We start from the raw sequence: 20,323 nt of genomic DNA on the forward strand, positions 1-20,323 counted from the left end.
CCCCGTGTCTGTGCGAGTCACCTCCAGGTGCTCCAGTTTCCTCCCACAATCCAAAGATATGCAGGTTAGGGTGGATTAGCAATGGGAAATTGCCCATAGTGTTCAGGAATGTGTGGGTTAGGTAAATGTAGAGGAATAAGGTAGGGGGGTGGGTTAGTCTCTAGAGGATCAGTGTGGACTCCCTAATGGCCTGGTAGGGAGGCTATGATTCCAACCCACTCTTGGCTGTTCCCCAGCATTCTATCCTGCATCAATTTGCAGTAATCTAAAACTTTGTTGCTTGTGTCTTAATGCACATCAATCCCAGTTCCTTCATCACCTCCTGTGCTCACATGAGGCCCGACATGCCGTTTCTCCATGGCCTCACTCCACTCTACCTCTTTAATTTCCTCTGACCCCTTTCCCGATGTATCTGCTCTTCCCTAATTCCGGCCCCTCAAGCCAGTCTGACTGTAATCCCTTCACTGTCGCTGCCTTCAGTTATCTCGTGCAGTGGGAACTCCTCATCCTCACTATCTCACACTGCTCCTTAAAACTTACCTCAGTGGCTGAGTTGCTGATCAGCTGTCCTTGGGACTCCTTATGTCAATTCAGGAGTTAGCGGCCAAAGACCCATCCCTCCCTGACGTGCTCAATGCGTTCTGTGCTCGGTTTGAGCAGAATGCCAGCAGTGCAGTGATGCCTGCCCTGATAGCCCAGTACGCACCTGTTCCCTCCGTCACCGCTGCAGACATCAGGTTGATCTTCCTTGGAGTTAACCCAAGGAAAGCGTCAGGCCCAGATGGTGTCCCTGACCGAGCACTCAGATCCTGTGTGGACCAGCTGGTTGAGGTATTCACCGACATCTTCAACCTCTCCCTCCTACAAGCTGAAGTTCCCACCTGCTTCAAGAAGACCACCATCATCATGTCGGTGAGAAAGCACATGCAACATGCCTGAATGACTACCACCGAGTGGCTCTGACCTCCGTAATCATGAGGTGCTGCAAGAGGCTGGTCATGGCCCACATCAACACCAATCTCCCCACCTGCCTCCATCCCCTATAATTTGCTGAACCGATGAAACAGGTCCACAGCGGATGTCATGTCCCTAGTCCTGCAGACCTCCCAGGACCATCTGGTTACCAAGGAGACCTCGGTCAGACTCCTGCTCATTGACTATAGCTCTGCCTTCAACACCATAATCCCCTCCACGCTGAAACAACTACACAGGGATATCCACGAGTTTCATCCCGCCATCAAACTCACCATGGACTACTCTTTTGTATCAGTCTCGTTCTTGGACACATGCACCTCCATCAAGGATGGGCACTTCAGCACCTCACTCTACCACAAACCCACTGATAACCTCATGATGCCACACTTCTCTCGCTTCCACCCTAAACACGTTAAAACAGCCATCCTATACGGGCAAGCTCTATGCGTACACAGGATCTGTTCAGATGAGGAGGAACATGACAGATGCTTGGAAGAACTCAAGGATGCCTCATAAGAATGGAATACAATGCTCAACTCATCGACAGCCAATTATGACGTGCCACAGCAAGAAACCATAATGACCTCCTCAGGAGACCGGCACGACCTACAACTAACAGGGGACCCTTCGTTGTCCAGTACTTCCTGGGAGCTGAGAAACTTACGCCATGTTCTTCACAGCCCGCAGCACATTATCAATGAGGATGAGCACCTCTCAAAGACACTCTCCACACCTCCACTTCTTGCCTTTAAACAACCACTAAACCTCAAACAGATCAGTGTTCGTAGCAAACTGTCTGGGTTTCAGGAAATATCGATAACAACACCACACAACCCTGTCACGGCAACTACAGCAAGACGTGTCAGAGTGTCATCACGGATATCACCATTACACGTGGGGACACCACCCACCATGTATGCGGCAGGTGCTCATGTGACCCAGCCTATGTTGTCTCTCTCATACGCCGCAGGCAAGGATGCCCTGAGGCATGGTACATTGGTGAAACCAAGCAGAGACTGCGGCAACGGGTGAATGGACACCACACAACAATCACCAAACAGGAGTGTTCCCTCCCAGTTGGGGAGCACTTACGCAGTACAGGTCATTCGACTTCGGACTGTCGGGTGACCGTCCTCCAAGACGGACTTCAGGGCAGGCAACAGCGCAAAGTGGCCAAGCAGAGGCTGATAGCCAAGTTCGGTACCTATGGGGATGGCCTGAACCGGGGCCTTGGGTTCATGTCACATTACAGGTGACCCCACTGCACTGTACACATGCACACATACACACGTATAAGTTTGTGGGGTGAATTTGTACTTGCAGAATTACATTTTATTTTGCTCAAAAACTGCATGAATCCATGTCAGATTCTGTAAGTCTGTTTTTTAGATGAGAATCAGTCTGACCACAGTGGCACAGACAGTCTCACACAGGGCAGCTCACACCTTCAATACATTATCTGGGCCGACATAACACCGATTGTTAAAGTTCACCTGAGAATGTAACTTTAAGAAAGTTCTGGAATTTACATATGAAAGAACTGAAACCAAAATGCCCATTCTGAAAGATGAGAGACTTAACAGACAATCCAGGTCTTTTTCTGTAAACTATTGCTATAAAATCTGTGTCCTATGACCTTATACTCCACAACCACCTGATGAAGAAGCAGCGCGCTAAAAGACAGTGCTTCCACATAAACCTGTTGGACTATAACCTGGGTGTTGTGTGACTTTAACTTTGTCCACCCCTTCCAGACTGATCTCAAAACTCTGTGACCTTTGTCTTGGCTCTGTCCTGTGCAACTGGATCCTCAGCTTCCTGATCCACAGACCGCACTGGAGCCCCCCCCCCCACCACCACTGTCCCCTACTATCCTCCCTGTACACCCAGGACTGTGTTGCCAAATTTTGAATGAACACCATTTGCAAGTTTGTTAATGACACCACTGTAGAAGGACAGATCTCGAACAACAAAGAGTCTGAGTGCAGAAAGGAGACAGAGGGCTTAGTGTTGTGGTGCAATGAGAACAACCTCTCTCTCAACGTCGGCAAAACTAAAGAACTGATCACTGAGTTCAGAAGGAAAAGAGGAGGACACACCCCCTTCTACATCAGTGGATAGCGTCAGGTTCCTCAGAGTGGCGATAACCTACAGTCTGTTGGAGACTTGCCACATAGAGGCAACAATCAAGCAGGCACAGCAATGCCTCTTCTTCCTCAGGGGCCTCAGGAAATTTGTCACATCCACAGGACCCTCACCAATGTTTACAGATGCCCCACTGAAAGCATACTGTCCGGGTGCATAACAGACTGGTCCAGCAACTGTGCTGACCAGGACCATAAGAAACTACAGAAGGTGGTGTGCACAGCCCAGACCATCCCGGAAGCCAACCTCCCATCCATGGACTCCATGTACACGGCTCGTTGCCGTGGAAAGGCTGCCAACAAAGACCCCTCCCACCCCGGTAATGCTCTCCTCCAACCTCTTCTGTCAAGCAGGAGATACAGAAGCTTAAACGCATGCATCAGCAGGTTCAGGAACAGCTTCTTCCCTGCTGTTATTAGACTGATGAACGGACTCCGTAACTTCGGACAATACTGATCTTGCTCATTTGATATTGTTCCAGCGCATCCCCTGTGCGATATAACTTGTCAGCCTTTGTCTAGTTAATTTCCACCCTATGATCTGAATGTCCTTGCTCACTATGATCTGCCTGTACTGTTTGTAAACAAAGCTTTTCACTGTACTTTGGTATCCATGACAATAAATCAATCAAATCAAATCGAATGTTCCTGTGAATATATAACTTTAAAGCTTCCTCAGGAGGCTAAGAAGATACAGCATGTCCACAAGGACTCTTACCAATGTTTATAGATGCACCATAGAAAGCATCCTATCTGGATGCTTCACAGCATGGTATCACGACTGCTCCGCCCAAGACCACAAGAAATTACAGAGTTGTGAACACAGCCCAGTCCACCACCCAACCTCCCTTCCACCCATTAACTACATCTACACATCCTGCTGCCTTGGGAAAGTAGCGAACATCATCACAGACCCCTCCCACCCCGGTTCTACTTTCGTCCACCCTCTTCCATCGGGCAAGTGATACAAAAGTTTGAAAACATGTACCAACAGATTCAAGAACAGCTTGTGAATGGACCTTTCATATGATCTTTCTCTGCGCCTTCTCTGTAGCTGTAACACTATATTCCACATTATGTTCAATTACCCTGATGTACTTATGCAAACTATGATTTGTTTAGTTAGCGTACAAAACAATACTTTTAACTATATCTTGGTACATGTGACAATAATAAATCAAATCAAATCAGATTAAAGCTGCTAGATAAATATAGGTTTTGTGGTTGTTGTTGTAGCTCACCATCACATAGAGAAGGCATGAATTCACCACCACTGTTTCAGGGATGGGTAAGGGGGCAGATATTTTGCCAGAGGTAGGACGGGTACCAGATATCAGCTGATGAAGGGCTTTTGCTCGTAACATTGATTTTCCTGCTCCGCTGATGCTGCCTGACCTGATGTGCTTTTCCAGCACCACTCTGATCTTGACCCAGGTATCAGCTGTCCACTCAGAACCCCACTGAATCACTGAAAATGGCCACTTTTTTCTTCCTCTGCACAATATTGAAGCAACAGCTGAGGGGACACTCACAGGAGGGGACAGTCACATGAGGGGACAGTCACATGAGGGTCACTCACATGAGGGACACACATGAGGGGACACTCACATGAGGGGACAGTCACATGAGGGGACACTCACATGAGGGGACAGTCACATCAGGGACACTCACATGAGGGGACACTCATGAGGGGACAGTCACATGAGGGACACATCAGGGGACAGTCACATGAGGGACACACATGAGGGGTCACACATGAGGGGACACACGAGGGGACAGTCACATGAGGGGACACTCACATGAGGGACACATCAGGGACAGTCACATGAGGGGACACTCACATGAGGGGACACTCACATGAGGGACACACATGAGGGGACACTCACATGAGGGACACATCAGGGACAGTCACATGAGGGGACAGTCACATCAGGGACACTCACATGAGGGGACAGTCACATGAGGGACACATCAGGGGACAGTCACATGAGGGGACACACATGAGGGGACAGTCTCATGAGGGACACTCACATGAGGGGACAGTCACCTCAGGGACAGTCTCATGAGGGACACTCACATTAGGGGAATGACCACCCAGTGAATCTTGGGTGGTCTCTGGGTGTGGGATGTGTAGGGTTTTGGGTCTGTTTTGGGAAGGTGGGTAGCGAGGGGCATAGTTGATGTTGGTATAGGGGAAGGGGCTGGTCTCCATTATGGGCAGCCCTTGTCCCTGCTGAGGGGTCCCAACCTGCAGCGTTCACCACTTTGCCATCCCCCAGCCCACTCTGCTCTCTCCGAGGATGCTAGCCCTTGTTGTGGTGGTTCTGTACTTTGATGGGTTCCTTCATCAGGACAGGCAGGCCAGAGGCAGGACACGATGGGGTGGCCTGGACCTTTCTGCTCCTGCTGAGAGACTCCAACCTCAGCTAAGAATTCCGGCTCCTTGGAAAATCATCACAAACACAGGCTCCTTGCTAACCCTCTCGTCCAGAGTCACTGGAATAAAGCAGCACTGTCACAATGATCAGTCGTTGTAAACACAAATGTTATTGAAATGCATCTTTTAAGTAAACTGTGTGGATTTTGTTCCGATGCATGTATCAGTTAAATAAGGAGCGAGCCAGTATTTAGTGTTAGTGATGACCTCACATTGACCAGAGCGTTAACAATCGAGTGTCACATGCAGGATACCAGGTAGCCTAGGCTGTAAATAACAGAACACTGGGTGCAGGGTGTTTTGGGCCACAGCGTTCCACAAACCAGAGGGTTAGCATTGGGACATTGCGAGAAAGTTTGTGTGTTTATAAAATGTTGCAGGGTGTTTTGGGCCACAGCGTTCCACAAACCAGAGGGTTAGCATTGGGACATTGCGAGAAAGTTTGTGTGTTTATAAAATGTAACTAACGCATGGTCTCCTCTCTTCATTCCTGCAGGAAGCAAAAGGGGATTACTCAAGGTAAGCCTGAACAAACTATGTTGCACGTGACTCCCTGATCAACACAGTGAGGATTTAATTGTGACTATTTGCTAATCTGAGTGCTCACCTGACTTCAACTAACACATACAACATGGAAACAGACCCTTCGGTCTGATTTGTCCACACCAACCAGACATCCCAATCTGACCTAGTCCCATTTGCCAGCACTTGGCCCATATCTCTCTGAACCCTTCCTATTCATATACCCATCCAGATACATTTTAAATGTTGTAATTGTACCAGCCTCTACCACTTCCTCTCGCAGCTCATTCCATACACTCAACACCCTCTGTGTGAAAAAGTTGCCCCTTAAGTCCCTTTTAAATCGTTCCCCTCTCACATGTTTCTGCAGCCTGTTGTGAGCATATCTGTACCCTGTTGTTTTTTATTCATGTTGACTGTGAAATTAAGCAGCTTCTGATACATAGGTTGAAGAAGTAGGACCTTTGAGAGAAGAAGGCTGAGAGGTGAGACAAACACAGAAAATAGTTATCCTGGACCAGAAACGTTAACTCGGTTTGTGTCTCCATCAGTGCTGACAGACCTGCTGAGATTCTCTGGCGTTTTCTGTGTTTGTTTCAGATTTTCAGCATCCACCATATTTTGCTTTATATACAGCTGAGAGGGGAACTGATAGACACTTTCAAAACAGTGAACGGGCTAGACAGAGTAGATATGGAGAATGGGGTTCCCTTCGTAAAAGAGAAGAGAAGGAGATGGCATAGGTTTAAAGTAATATGTAAAAGATGCAAGCATGGCATGAGAGAAACTTTGTCAGTTTGGGTGGTTAGGATGTGGACTATACTGCCTGGGGATGTGGTGGGGGCAGCTTCAATTGAGATATTCAAGAGGATTCTCTGGATAGAATTAGTGTGCAGGGATATGGGAAAAAAGCAAGAGATTGGCACAAGGGAATAGAAGCGGTGCAGGCACGATGGGCCAAATGGCCTCCTTCTGTGATCAGGTTGTCTCCGTTGTCAAAGCTTGAGATGCAGCCACATCCTCCGCCCCTTCATTTTATTATCATCATCCGTTTGTGCCAACCACAAACATCTACGTTCCTTCCTTGTGGTTTGTCAGAGTGAGGAAATCATTGCTTGATAAAGTCTCACGTAAAAAGGCTGATTGACAAAACTGAAGCTTGTGAAATGGGAGGAGCTCAGCCGAGAAATTGGCTTCAGGACAGAGAACAGTGAGTTGTGGTCATAAAATCTGGGAGCAGGCCATTCGGCCCCTCAGACCTGCTCTGCCATCCAATACCACCGTGGCTGATCTCATCTCAGCCTCAACTTCACTTCCCTGCCCCCTAACCCTTCAACTTATTAAAAATCTGATTAACTCCTCAAATGTATTCAGTATCCCAGCATCCACGGTACTGTGGGGCAGCGAATTCCACAGATTCGTGACCCTCTAAGAGAAATATTTCCTCCTACTTTCCTCCTCCTCTGTTTTAAGTCTGCCGTTCCTTATCCTAAAACTATGACCTCTCGTTCTCAATTGACTGACATGAGGAAACGTCGTTTCGACATCTACTTTATCAATCACCTTTTGCATCTGATATACCTTGATTAAGTCTCCTCTCATTCCTCTAAAACCCCGACAGTATATGCCTAATCTACTTGATCTCTCCTCATAAAATACGCATCTGACCTCGGGAATCATTCCAGCCGTCAGTAGTTCTTCTCTGGACTAGATGGTGGTGATGCCCAAGGGTCAGTGATTGGATCATTTCTGTTTTCCTGGCATACACATGAATGACTTGAATATTAGGTTTCGGATAAAAATGTGAGCATCTGCCGATGATATCAAACTTGAAGGTAACGCTGAGGCTGATAGCAAATGACTGTAACAGGATACAATGAAGCTGCCAGCAGTGGGGGATGGAATTCAGTCAGGACAAGTTTGAGGTGATGCGCTTTAGTGGAAGGGGATGAGAGAAGCAACATAGACTTAATGGCCCAATTCAAAATCATTAGCGGGGGGAAACAGAGGACCCAGGGTTGCATTAGCATCAGTCTGGGAGCTCAGGCTTCGTAAACAAAGGCAGGGTTTTGAAAAGTTATGCTGGACTTTCTGAGTCTCTTATTCACAGCCTCAGTCAGAGTGCTGTGTCCAGTTCTGGTCACCACACTTTCGGAAGGATGTAGAAGGTTCTTGTGAAGGATGCAGAGATAGATTCACCAGAATGGCTCCAGGGAGATGAGGACATTTAGCTCCAAGGTTAGTTCAGAGGAACTATGGTTATTCTCCTCAGAGCAAAGAAGATTGACAGGAGATTTGTTTGAGGTGGGCAAGATTGTGGTTGTTTAGGATCAAGTGAAGAAGGAGAAATTGTTCCATTTAGCTGATGGTGCAGGGAGTAGGGGACACAAATTTGAGGGTTTGATCAAGAGAACTGGGGGAATGTGAGGATGAATGTTGTTATTTAGCAAATGATAATGTCCTGGGACCCTCAACCTTCAGGGTGGTGAAAGTGGAGACGTTGAATGATTTCAAAAATATTTTATGTAGGCATTTGAAGAAATTCACCTTGACAGTGGTGATAAAGTGGGGGTGTGTAACTGACTACTTTGCTGAGAGACAGCATGGACTCACTGGGCTGAAGGTCCTCCTCTGTTATCAGAGACTCAGTGATGCAAAAAGCAAATGCAAACTCTTTTGGAAGTCTCTAAGAAAATGTTCATGATGTATCCTTAGCTGGGAACCCAGAAATCCAACAGATTATTGATACAGCTGAGGCCCAGTTTGACTGACTGCATTAGCAATTTCACAATGCTCATTTACAGAGTAGTTTCACATATTGAAAGGTTAAATGGTCTGGATGATTGACACTTCTGCTGCTGTGTCAGAGAAAGTAAATTCTTTTAATAAAGTGCAAGTTATAAATGAATCACTTTTTAGTGCTACTATCAGGTTCATTGCTTATATGCACTGTATAGTAAATGGTCATGGAAATGCCTTACCTTAACATAGTAGGGCATGAAGAGTATCTTTTGAAACTAACTTTACCTTTTGGTCTTTGGTTACCACACCTGACAATGACTTTTTATTCCAGTTTTGTTTAGTTAACTGAATCTAAATTCTCCATCTGGCCCAGTAGTTTTGAGTTCAGCTCAATTCCTTTTATTGTGAGAGCTAGTCTGGGGATCTGGGTTCACTGTGCACTAGATTAGGGGATGGCAGGGTCTTTTTCAAGATTCTTTTCCAAGGTCAGTGTTGGGCCCACAACAGTTTTCTTTATTATTAATGATCTGCCGTAGTTGTGGGTATGTTCGCCGAGCTGGCAAGTTGGTTTGCAGATGTTTCATCCCCTGTCTGGGTGACATCCTCAGAGCTGTGAAGCCTCCTGTGAAACGCTGCTGTGAAATGTATTTGGTTCCATTCCTGCTGCTTCCGGTTACTGATTCCAGTTGTTCATTGTCGTGGCCGGTATATTGGGGCCAGGTCTATGTGTTTATTGATGGAGTCCGTGGATGAGTGCCCTGCTTCGAGAAATTCTCTGGTTGCCCTCTGTTTGACTTGTCGTATGATCGTTGTTTTTGTGATTAATGATCTAGATGGAGGAACTGAGGGCATTCTGGCTATGTTTGCAGATGATACAAAGATAGGTAAAGGCGCAGGTACTATCGAGGAGGCGGGGAGGCTGCAGAAGGATTTGGACAGGTTCGGAGAGTGGGCAAAGAAGTGGCAGATGGAGTACAATGTGGGAAAGTGTGAGGTCATGCACTTTGGTAGGAAGAGTAGAGGTGTGGACTATTTTCTAAACGGGAAGAAAATTCAGAAATCTGAATTGCAAAGGGACTCGGGAGTTCTAGTCCAGGTTTCTCTTAAGGTAAACCTGTAGGTTGAGTCAGTAGTTAGGAAGGCTTAACATATGAGGAATGTTTGAAGACTCTGGGATTATACTCGATGGAGTTTAGAAGGAATGGGGGGGGTGGAATCTGATTGAAATTTACAGATTACCGAATGGCCTGGACAAAGTAGATGTTGGGAAGATGTTTCCACTGGTAGGAGAGACTAGGCCCGAGGGCACAGCCTTCGAGTAAAGGGAAGACCATTTAGAATGGAGATAAGGAGAAACATCTTCAACCAGACAGTGAGGACTCGATGGAATTCACTGCCACAGAAGGCTGTGGAGGCCGGGACATTGATCATACTTAAAGAGAGATAGATAGGTCCTTGAGTATCAAGGGGATCAATGGTTACTGGGAGAAAGCAGAAAAATAGGGTTGAAAAACCTATCAGCCATGATTGAATGGTGGAGCAGGCTCGATGGGCTGAATGGCCTAATTTCTGCTCCTGTGTCTTATGGTCTTGTGCCATTGAACTCTGCAGTGTTTGTAATCAGTATTGATGTGTTTGTTCCGGAAGATTAACAAATTAGGTTTTAATGGCATTAAGTGGTACACAGATTGCTGAGAATCTAAATGTTGCTTCAGTAACATTCTGGGTCCTGGTTCCTGTTTAGATTTCAGGAACAGAGTATGATATGGATGACATTCCGAATTACCTATGTGCGTTAGCCTGAGGAAGTGACAGCATTTCCTATCATTCCTTTGCATTGTTGCAATGTACAGATGGCACTCAGTGTGTTTCTCACATCAAGCATTCTCCAAAGTGAGAAACATTCCTGAGGACAAAATGCTTATTTTCCTTGTCTGGAGCCTGTGTTCATTGTGGCAGTTCTGTTTAACTGGCTGGCAGCCAGTTCCCGTTGCTGAGTTTATTTCTGATGGAGATAAGCTAAAATTCATTTGTCCTAAATATTCATTCAGCATTTGCTCAGACTCATCTCAGACAGGTGTTTTACATTTTCCCCAGGACCTGGACTGGTAACCACCAGGAGCCCTGTTAAACTGAACCTGGTGACATTGGAAGTTTACTGTTTACCAGTTTCGCATGAATTGGTGAAAAGCAAGTCACCCAGCCCTCTGTGAGCTTGCTCCTGAAGTCTGGGGACTCCTGCCTGATAATGTAGCTAGCTAGTGATAAAGAGCTGAACACAAAAGACATGCACTCATAAAGCACCTTCAGAACCACAGGGTCCTCCTTCTCAGCCAATGGACTACTTTGGAGTATAGTCAGTCCTGTATGGTGGGAAAGACATCAGTAAGTTAGGGGGCAGCAAACACCCACAATCAGTAATAAGGCAGTGATCATGGAGTAAGGTTTTTATGATGTAGAATGAGGGATAAATATTGACCCCAGGACAAAGAGGATAGCTCCTGGCTACGTTTCCAAATAGCAGCCTTTGGATCTTTTCTTGTCACCCTCTCAGAAGGCAGTGCCTCTGACATTGCAGCACTCCCTCACCAGGGTCACCCTTGGTTTTTGTGCTCCGGTCATGCAGTGGGAGCCCAGAGACCACGACCCAGTGAGCCACAGCTGTCTCTGTGAAATAGGCCATCGACAGTCACACAGCCAAATATCCCAGCTGGATCCAGATTCCACAGGGAAAACCCATGGGATTATCTGCCGCAGAAAGCGGTCATTCAAAAACGTTGTCAGGATGGAGTTGGATATAGTTGTTAGAGCTAAAGGGTATGGGGGAGAAAGCAGGAACAGGGGAGTGAGTTGGATAATCAATCATGGTCATGTTGAATGGTGGAGCAGGCAGGAAGGGCTGAATGGCCTACAGCTGCTTGACCAGATTAAAATCAGGAAGCCCCAAAACCAGCATGACTTAGTCATCTTAGAAGAGAAAGAAGTCATTTAGAAAATACAGTGCACTCTCTAAATTTAGTATATTATTTCCTGATAGCTTTCCATCAGATGTTAAGAATCAGATATACCAGAGGCTTTTGTTTAATTCACAAAGGCCCTTCTCCTACAGCTTGTGTTCTGGCCAATTGTCTGCTCATGTCTTAATAACATAATCACTTCTCACTATTGAGCCTGTTGCTTACCTCAAGATTATTAATTCTTACTTTACACAGCATGAGAACAAAGCGACTACAGCACCCAGGCTGATCTTGCCTATTGAGGGGCTTACGATAAGTTGAGTCACAATGAATAAATTACATTGGCATGGAGAAGAAAGGTCAAAAGTACTGTAAATGCTTGGCATATTGTGTGCAAATAAAGTACTGTGCAAGTGGGGACCGCCACATATGACTGCATAAAGCAAATTTGAATTTTAATTAAGCACTGGAATGTAGCTTGTAAATGGCACAAAATTCACCACGTGAGCAAGAGTAATGTGTGGAACCAGTAAATTAAACAGAAACAAAGGCTCCTGCCAAGAGAATTTATGAAACCACAGCGGTTGATTATTTAGTTTATTCCCACTGTGATGTTTGCTTAAAGTCAATCTTTGACCTTCAGAGCAATTACAGTAGTCCTGTGCTTTCACTTGATTTGTTTATTTGTGGAAATTTTGTTTACTTGTTTGAGCTTTTGATGGCTTATCATTGATCAAAGTTTGGGAGAAGATTTGTAGCTCGGGTGCTCGTTGTTGTGGTTCTGTTCGCCAAGCTTATCATTGAATCACAGAAATGCGTGACCAGGGAAGAGTTCAATCCAGATTGACTGTTGGTCACTCAGCTGAGAGACTTCTTCCTGTTGGGGGAAATCAGGAGCTGGTGTGTTGTGTGTTTCACAGGAAAGGAGAGAGCAGTCCCGACAGCTAGCTCTTGTCATCCAGCCCGCGGTGCATCCTCAGCTGGGTGACATGGTGATGATGTGAGGGGTGAGGGTCCCCACTCCTAGCCGCTGCCTGTTGGATCTCCGACAATCATTTCCTTGCCCCTGTCTTTTTCTAAAGTTTACTCTCTGAAGGGATCGGTGCATCGCTGGTCAGACCAGCATTTGTTACGCACCCTGATGTGAATGGTGAACTGAGAACAACCTAGCTCTCAATGCCGGCAAAACCAAGGATCTAATTATTGACTTTCGATGGGATGTTACTCATGCTCCCCTACACATTAAAAGCACAGAGGTGGAAAGTGTCAAGCTCCTGGGAGTGGTTATCCACAACAAGTTTTCTTGGACTCTTCATGTGGACTCATTGAGTACAAAGACCCAACAACGTCTCTTCTTCCTCAGGCAGCTGAGGAAATTTCTTCTGAAACCTCTCCAGCTTAATAATATCCTTCCTATAAGTTTTTACTGTATGGAAATATTGCATCCTGCAGACTACCACCTCTAAATGTGAACAAAAGAATGGTCACTGCAAAATGCTGCCTGTTCTGGGACAAAGGATAAATCAGCAATACCGATGATTCCCAATCTCTGTTTCCTTAATTATTCAAATATGTTGTTACCTTTAGACTCACTATGGCAGGGCAAGAGAAGTTAAGCAGACAAGACCAGGGATGCATTTCAAAATAAGGATGGGAATTTATCTCTCAGGAAAATGCATTATCACCCTGAGCACATTCCCATGTGAAGGTTTTATCAGGACGGGCAGTGCAATAGGACTGGTTACATTGCCCTTGCAGAGAGCTATCTTTTTTTGTAATTTCAAAAATATGCTTTATTCATAAAATAATTTGATGGTCTGTACAGTTGGTCATGCCATACATACGTAAACATTTACATACAGAGATCAGAATTTATCATTTGTATACACAGGTCTGTACGTTTATCAATCATATGTCCATATATTTAGCTGAGGCGTCAGCAGAGCCCAAATGACTGCATGGGCCCCCTGTTCTTCTTAGGCAGGCAGATGTTACACAGTGGTCTTTTCCCACCGCGCCTTGGCGGCAGCTGCCCCAAGCTTCAGTGCATCCCTCAACACGTAGTCCTGGACCTTGGAATGTGCCAGTCTGCAACACTCAGTCGGGGTCAACTCCTTCAGCTGGAAGATCAACAGGTTTCGGACCACCCAGAGAGCGTCCTTCACCGAGTTGATGATCCTCCAGGCACAGTTGATGTTCATCTCGGTGTGTGTCCCGGGGAACAAGCCGTAGAGCATGGAGTCCCGCGTCACGGCGCTGCTCGGGACGAACCTTGACAAATACCACTGCATTCCTCTCCAGACTTCTTCTGCATAGGCACATTCCAGAAGGATCAGTGGTGCTGGAAGAGCACAGCAGTTCAGGCAGCATCCGAGGAGCTTCGAAATCGACGTTTCAGGCAAAAACCCTCACCGACCCCAGAGCAGACCTGACCCAGTTGGCGAAGACCTTTGCCAAGATTTTGTAACCTGCATTTAATAGTGAGATTGGTCTCCAGTTTCTGATTTCCTCCCTCTCCCCCTTCTGCTTGTAGATGAGGGTGATGATGCCTTTCCTCATGGATTCACTCATGGTACCTGTCAGGAGCATACTGACATACACCTCCAGTAGGTCCTGGCCAATCAAGTCCCACAGAGCGGAATAGAGCTCAACCGGTAAGCCGTCGCTTCCGGGAGTTTTATTCTTTTCGAAGGACTCGAGGGCCTTGGTCAGCTCGTCCAGAGATAGCGGCTGGTCCAGCCTCTCCCGTGTTCTGTCGTCTAAGACCTCCGTGATCGAGGACAGGAACGACTGGGAGGCCGCGCTGTTGGTCGGCTTCGCGTCATACAGACTGGCGTAGAGGATTTACTGATCTTCATGACGTCAGCCTGAGATGACGTTATCGAGCCATCTTCTTCCTTCAGGCTGCTGAGCATGGAGCTCTCTTTGTGCACCTTCTGGAAGAAGAAACGTGAGCACGTCTCATCCTGCTCCACCGAGCAGACCCTGGACCGGAAGATTATCTTGGAGGCCTCCGAAGCAAAGAGCGAGGCTTGCTGGCCCTTCACCTCCTTGAGGTCCTCCGTGACATCCACCCCCATCATCTGCAGCAGGAGCAGGTTCTGCATACTTTCCTGGAGCTGGGACAGTTTTCCCCGCTTCTCTCTTGCCTCCTGAACACCTTTGAGGATGAAGAACCTCTTGATGTTCCCTTTTACTGTTTCCCATCAGTCCACTGGAGACTCAAAGAGGGGCTTCACGGTTCTCCAACCTGCGTAGTCCCTCTTGAGCTCCTCAATGTTTCCCGGGGTCAACAGCTTTGTGTTCAGCTTCCACGTTCCCTTACCAGCCCGCTGCTCATCCTGTAAGTGACAGTCGGCCAGCAGGAGGCAGTGGTCAGAGCTTGACATCGGTGGATCTGACCGAGTGCCTTGCAGAGAGCTATCACCGACACAGCAGGCTGAATGGCCTCCTCCTGTGCTGTAAGCCTTGATGACTTTCAAAACCTTGACAACTCCATCACTACACTTTCTGATCCAATTAACCCACTTACTGTATTCAGATAGTAAATCAGATACAGCCATTATCCAGTGAGACAAACCCAGAGGTCTGAGAAAAGATAACACCCAGAGAATTAGTTCGTAAACAATCTTTCGGAAGCTGCATTTTTAAAAGCTTATTTATTATTTAAGAAAGGCTTTGGAGAAATAAATGCAATGCAGTAACTCAATAAAGCTCCTTCAGCATTTTTAATTCTTTCACAGGATGTGTACCTCTCTGCTTTAAAACGTCTTCATGATCCATCCCTAATTGCCCCTGGAAATGATGGCAGTGAGCTGCCTTGTTGAAACACTGTAGTTCCCCTGCTACAGGCACACCCTCAGAGTTGTCAGGAGAGAGTTGGGAGCAGCCTGTCTCCATCTGTTCCATCAGGAGGGCAGTGGAAGGCCAAGTGTGGAAGATGCACCTGATCAGCCAAGATCTCGTTGACTGGCAGAGTAGGGCTAAAGGGGCTGAATGGCCTACACTAGCTCCTATTTCTTATATTCTTATTCTGTGCCTCTGTGTGTACCCATTGTGTATGGATCCCTGTAATACAGATCCCACATTACTGATTGCTGCTGTTGTGGCTGAGGTGATATTACAGGGACATTTCTAGCATCTTCTAGAGCTGCAGTGCTCAGGACCATCCACAGTGGGAAGCCTTGTTTGTATCGGAGACTTGGAATATCATTGGCATTTGGAATAAAGAATCTCTTGCTTGCTTATTGCTGCTAAAGTCAGAAGTCATATGACACCAGGTTATAGTCCCACAGGTTTATTTGAAATCACAAGCTTTCAGAGTGCCTATCACTACCTCACCACTCCCTTCCCCTTTCCCTTTCTTTATCTGTAGCTCCCCCTTCCACCATCTCTAGTCCTGAAGAAGGGTTATACCTGAAATGTTGACTTCTCCACCTCCTAATGCTGCCTGGCTTGCTGTGTTCCTCCAGCCTCCTGTTTGTCTATTTTGGATTCCAGAATCTGCAGTGTTTTTTTTGTCTCTAAGTGATTTCACACAAACCTGTTGGACCATAACCTGGTGTCATGTGACTTCTGACTATGTCCACCCCAGTCCAACCCCGGCACCTTACTGTTGCTGTCATTGGCTTCTTGCAGTTAGTCTTCCTTCAGGGTTGGGGTAGCATTGAAATCTATTTCTGAAACCCTTACCTCTGGCTTTCTTCCCTTGAGACTGAACCTTGCTGTGTTTCCAGTCCTGGTCCATCTCCCACTGCACTCCCTCTACAACCTATACATATCCAACACCCTGCGACCCATATTCCCATATCCTAACACACAAAGTCCTGTTCATCCACCATCCCAGTGCTCCCTGACATACATCCACTCCTGGTCAAGTTCAGTGTAGATTTTTAAATAATTTCCATTCTTGTTTTGAAATACATTCCTCGTCTTGTTTGCGTTTCTCCTCTTGCTCTGCTGTAGCGAGTCTAAAGGTAACAACATACTTGAATAATTATGCACACACAATGCACAGCCAGGGACAGACCCACAGACATAGACGTAATATATACACATCCACATGCATGCCTGTGTAGATGCATACATACATATACATGTATGTGCAGATATATCCAGAAACTATTTTCAAACAATTTCCTGGAAAGTCCACAGTAAATTGTATCTAATTTGCTTTCTTATTCCCCTCATTTCCCATTGCCTCATTGTCAACAGCCATTCCAGACCACAGTAACATTTGAGAGTTTCAGTCTGTGCTGCATTGTATGAGACAGACGATTATTATACTTAGATTGGAAACTACGAACAGCTCTCTCCTTCTGAACACATATGGAATAAGGGCATAGCCCTATCATTAGCTCCACATTTACTCTTTCATTATAACCTGGTCTTTAATCATGGAATACAGTAGTATCCTGTTTCCTGCAAAAATCCCAAAATTGGGCAGTTTTCCGACAGTTGGGAGAATTCAATGCAGCTAACTTTATGCAACAGCCCCTCCTGTTAGAAAGCTTCACTAATTACAGGTATCTCTGTGTGAGGTGCAAGCCGCAGAATCAGTTAAGAAGGGGGAAGAGTTTAACATTGCCCCATGTGGTAGCTGTAATGCATTGACGAGCAAACTCAATTGAAACCTCTGTATTTTAACCAAGCGGTTAACCAGTAAGTCTGCAGAGGAAAGGAATTTCTTGAAGTTTGCGTTTGTAAGAACTGGATTCCAGTGTTTGAACTGGTCTTTACACATCGCAGCGTGAGGCATGTGTGTCCCAGTCAGGAATGCTCAGTCAGGTTTTGAGACACTGTGTGTGATGTACCTCTTGCTGCTGATTAAGGGATGAATGAGCTGTTTAGGAAATTTCGGTTTCCACTCGCACAATCGTAGTTCAGGTGACAGAAATGCAGTTGAGTGCTTCAACAACCCTGCTTAATAAATGGGAAAGGAGACTGCAGTAAGGAGAATATCTTTGCTTTTAAATCATTTCAGGTTCCATCGGAATTGTCTCAAAAATTGATTGTATTTTTGAAAAGAATTCTCTTTGCAAATCAGCGCAGAGACATTCTGCCGAAGGTAAGTTGAGGGCTCCTGGTTAGCTGCAGTTCCTGTGGTTACAGCCAATGGACAGCATTGCCTGTGTTTATATGGTGTCTCTCTATCGCCCACAAAAATATAGTTATCTTTACCCAGAAAGTAAACTTTGAGAGCGGACTATTGAAAGAAACTGTTTAAAATAATGTTATGTTCTCAGTCAGCTGCTAGATGTGTGTGACCCTCATCTGTACACTATACTCCACAGTGTAACGTGGGTCCATGGATGAAATACAGGGAATTGAGTATCCTGTGGCTGTACGTACACAGTAGAGCCCAGTGCCCCATGAATTTACAAGTAAGAGCCATGGATAGCCAGGAGAGACTCACCAGCAAAATTGGAAGGTCTTTCAGAATCTGAGATCATGGGTAGATAGAAACCAAGCTGATTGGATACTCCATTGGACAGTCCCATTCCTGGAATAGGGATTGTATTATTTTTGAACAATTTACAACCAATGGTAGAGCTTGAAACCTGACCTATTTACACTTCCTAGAAGCAGCACATGTCTGGGTTGAAAACAGTTTGGAACATTTAAATCTCAGAGACATTAAACTTGGACAGAGCAGGTCACAAAATCTATTCTCCAGCATCTCCCTTATCTTAAAACAAGTATAATCTTTCCTTCGTTAGCAGTTAATCAACTGCATCTGAAAATTGGGAGCAATTGTTTCTGAAGTAGTGCAAACATCAGCAATTCACATCATCATCAAACTTGCTTTTCCATAAAACCTGCCCCAAGTCAGCAGCTGAACACAGACTGGCCTGAGAAGAAACAATGTCGACCATATTGTTCATACATGGAATGGTTGGTACAAATGTATATAGGAGATAGGAGCAGAAGTAGACCATTCAGCCCCTCAAGCCGGATTCGCCCTTTATTAAGATCATGGCGGATCTGTTTGTTACCCACAATTCCATGAGTTTTTCACTTTCCACAACAAGCTTTGATCTGGTAACTTGTCAACTACCTTCTCAAAATCTAGGTACAGTACATCTACAGACTCCCCTTTATCCACAGCACATGTTATTCCTTTAAAGAACTCCAATAAATTAAACATGATTTCCCTGTCACAAAACCATGCCAACTCTTCCCCATTACCTTGAGCTTTTCTAAGTGCATAGCTGTAACCTCTTTAATGGTCAACTCTGACACCTACTCTATGGCAGATGTCGAGATAACTGGCCTACAGTTTCCTGCATTCTGCCTCCCTCCCTTCTTGGGCAGAGGGGTTATATTTGCTGCTTTCTAGTCCAATGAAATCTAGGGAACTTTAGAAAATTAACAGTAGTGCATCTACTACCTCATATGCCATCCCTTTTCAGAACCTAGGATGAAATTCACCTGGACCCAGAGACTTGTCAGATCCAAGCTCCCTCGGTTTGATTTAAACCGTTTGCCCTGTGGTTGTGATTTCACAGAATTCTTCTCTTCTCTGATCTCCTCATTTGCAGATCTCATTCGGATGTTTTTTGTATCCTTCACAAAGTTTTTGTTCATGTCACCACTGTCACCTACACTTTACACTCTTTCTCTCTCCCTACAGAACTAACACTCATTTCACTGACCCCTTTTCCTTTCCAAGTACTCGTAAACATTCTTGTTGGCTGTTTTTACATTCTGAGCTGGCTCCCTCTCACAGAGTCATACAGCACGGAAACAGATCCTTTGGTCCAACCAGCCCATGCTGACCATAATCTCAAACTAAGCTAGTCCCACCTGCCTGCGCTTGGCCCATATCCCTCCAAACATTTTCTAATCATGAATTTATCCAAATGTCTTTTAGACGTTAAAACTACCCACCATCACTTTCTCTGGAAGCTCATTTCACACACAAACCACTCTCTGTGTAAATAAATTGTCCCTCATTTTTTTAAAACCTTTCTCCTCACCTTAAAAATATGCCCCCTCAAGTCTTGAACTTGCCCATCCTAGGGAAGAGACACCTGCCATTCCCTTATCTATACCCCTCATGATTTTTTATATAAACCATACTTTAATTTCTTTCTCCTGATTAATCTTTTGATAATTTGTTGTCATTCTTTATATTCTGACCAATTATCTGTATGTTTTCTCTTTAAATTTGATACTTGCTCTAACTGCTTTAGTTAACAACAGCAGTGGGTGCTCCCTTTAGAGTCTTATACTTATTTCCATTTATTTTAGATGTAACATATTCTTCACTAGCTGGTATCTTAGTGACTGTTTTGTTTTAAGAGATGCTTCCATTTTCAATACACTCTGTGATCAATATTAGTTGCAACTCATTGCAGGTTTTTGCTGCAGTTCCAGGTAATCGTTAATATTTTAGTTTCCAGTAAAGACGGTTGCCATTAATAGAAAGCAATGAACATATTGCCAGCAGCTGACCTAGTAAATACATCCTGCCTTGTGTTCAGCAGCTCCTGTGATACCCTCCATTACTCCTGAAAGAACAGGTCTTTTTCTTGGAATGAGTC

The 20,323-nt window shown here is 45.4% G+C and overlaps 1 protein-coding gene across 6 annotated transcripts in view; it reads left to right on the plus strand.

Annotated features, from left to right (window-relative positions):
• Positions 1 to 20,323, plus strand: part of frmd4a (FERM domain containing 4A) — a 765,730-nt gene that overhangs the window by 620,082 nt on the left and 125,325 nt on the right. For all 6 annotated transcript variants that reach the window (XM_043714187.2, XM_043714188.2, XM_043714186.2 and 3 more), the window contains one exon: positions 6,053 to 6,075. In XM_043714187.2, coding sequence (XP_043570122.1) covers positions 6,053 to 6,075 — 23 coding nt within the window. The remainder of the gene's footprint in view (positions 1 to 6,052; positions 6,076 to 20,323) is intronic.

The sequence above is a fragment of the Chiloscyllium plagiosum genome, unplaced genomic scaffold (assembly GCF_037043375.1).
Source record: "Chiloscyllium plagiosum isolate Xiang-an unplaced genomic scaffold, Cpla_swu_hap1 HiC_scaffold_23, whole genome shotgun sequence".
Lineage (NCBI taxonomy): Eukaryota > Metazoa > Chordata > Chondrichthyes > Orectolobiformes > Hemiscylliidae > Chiloscyllium > Chiloscyllium plagiosum.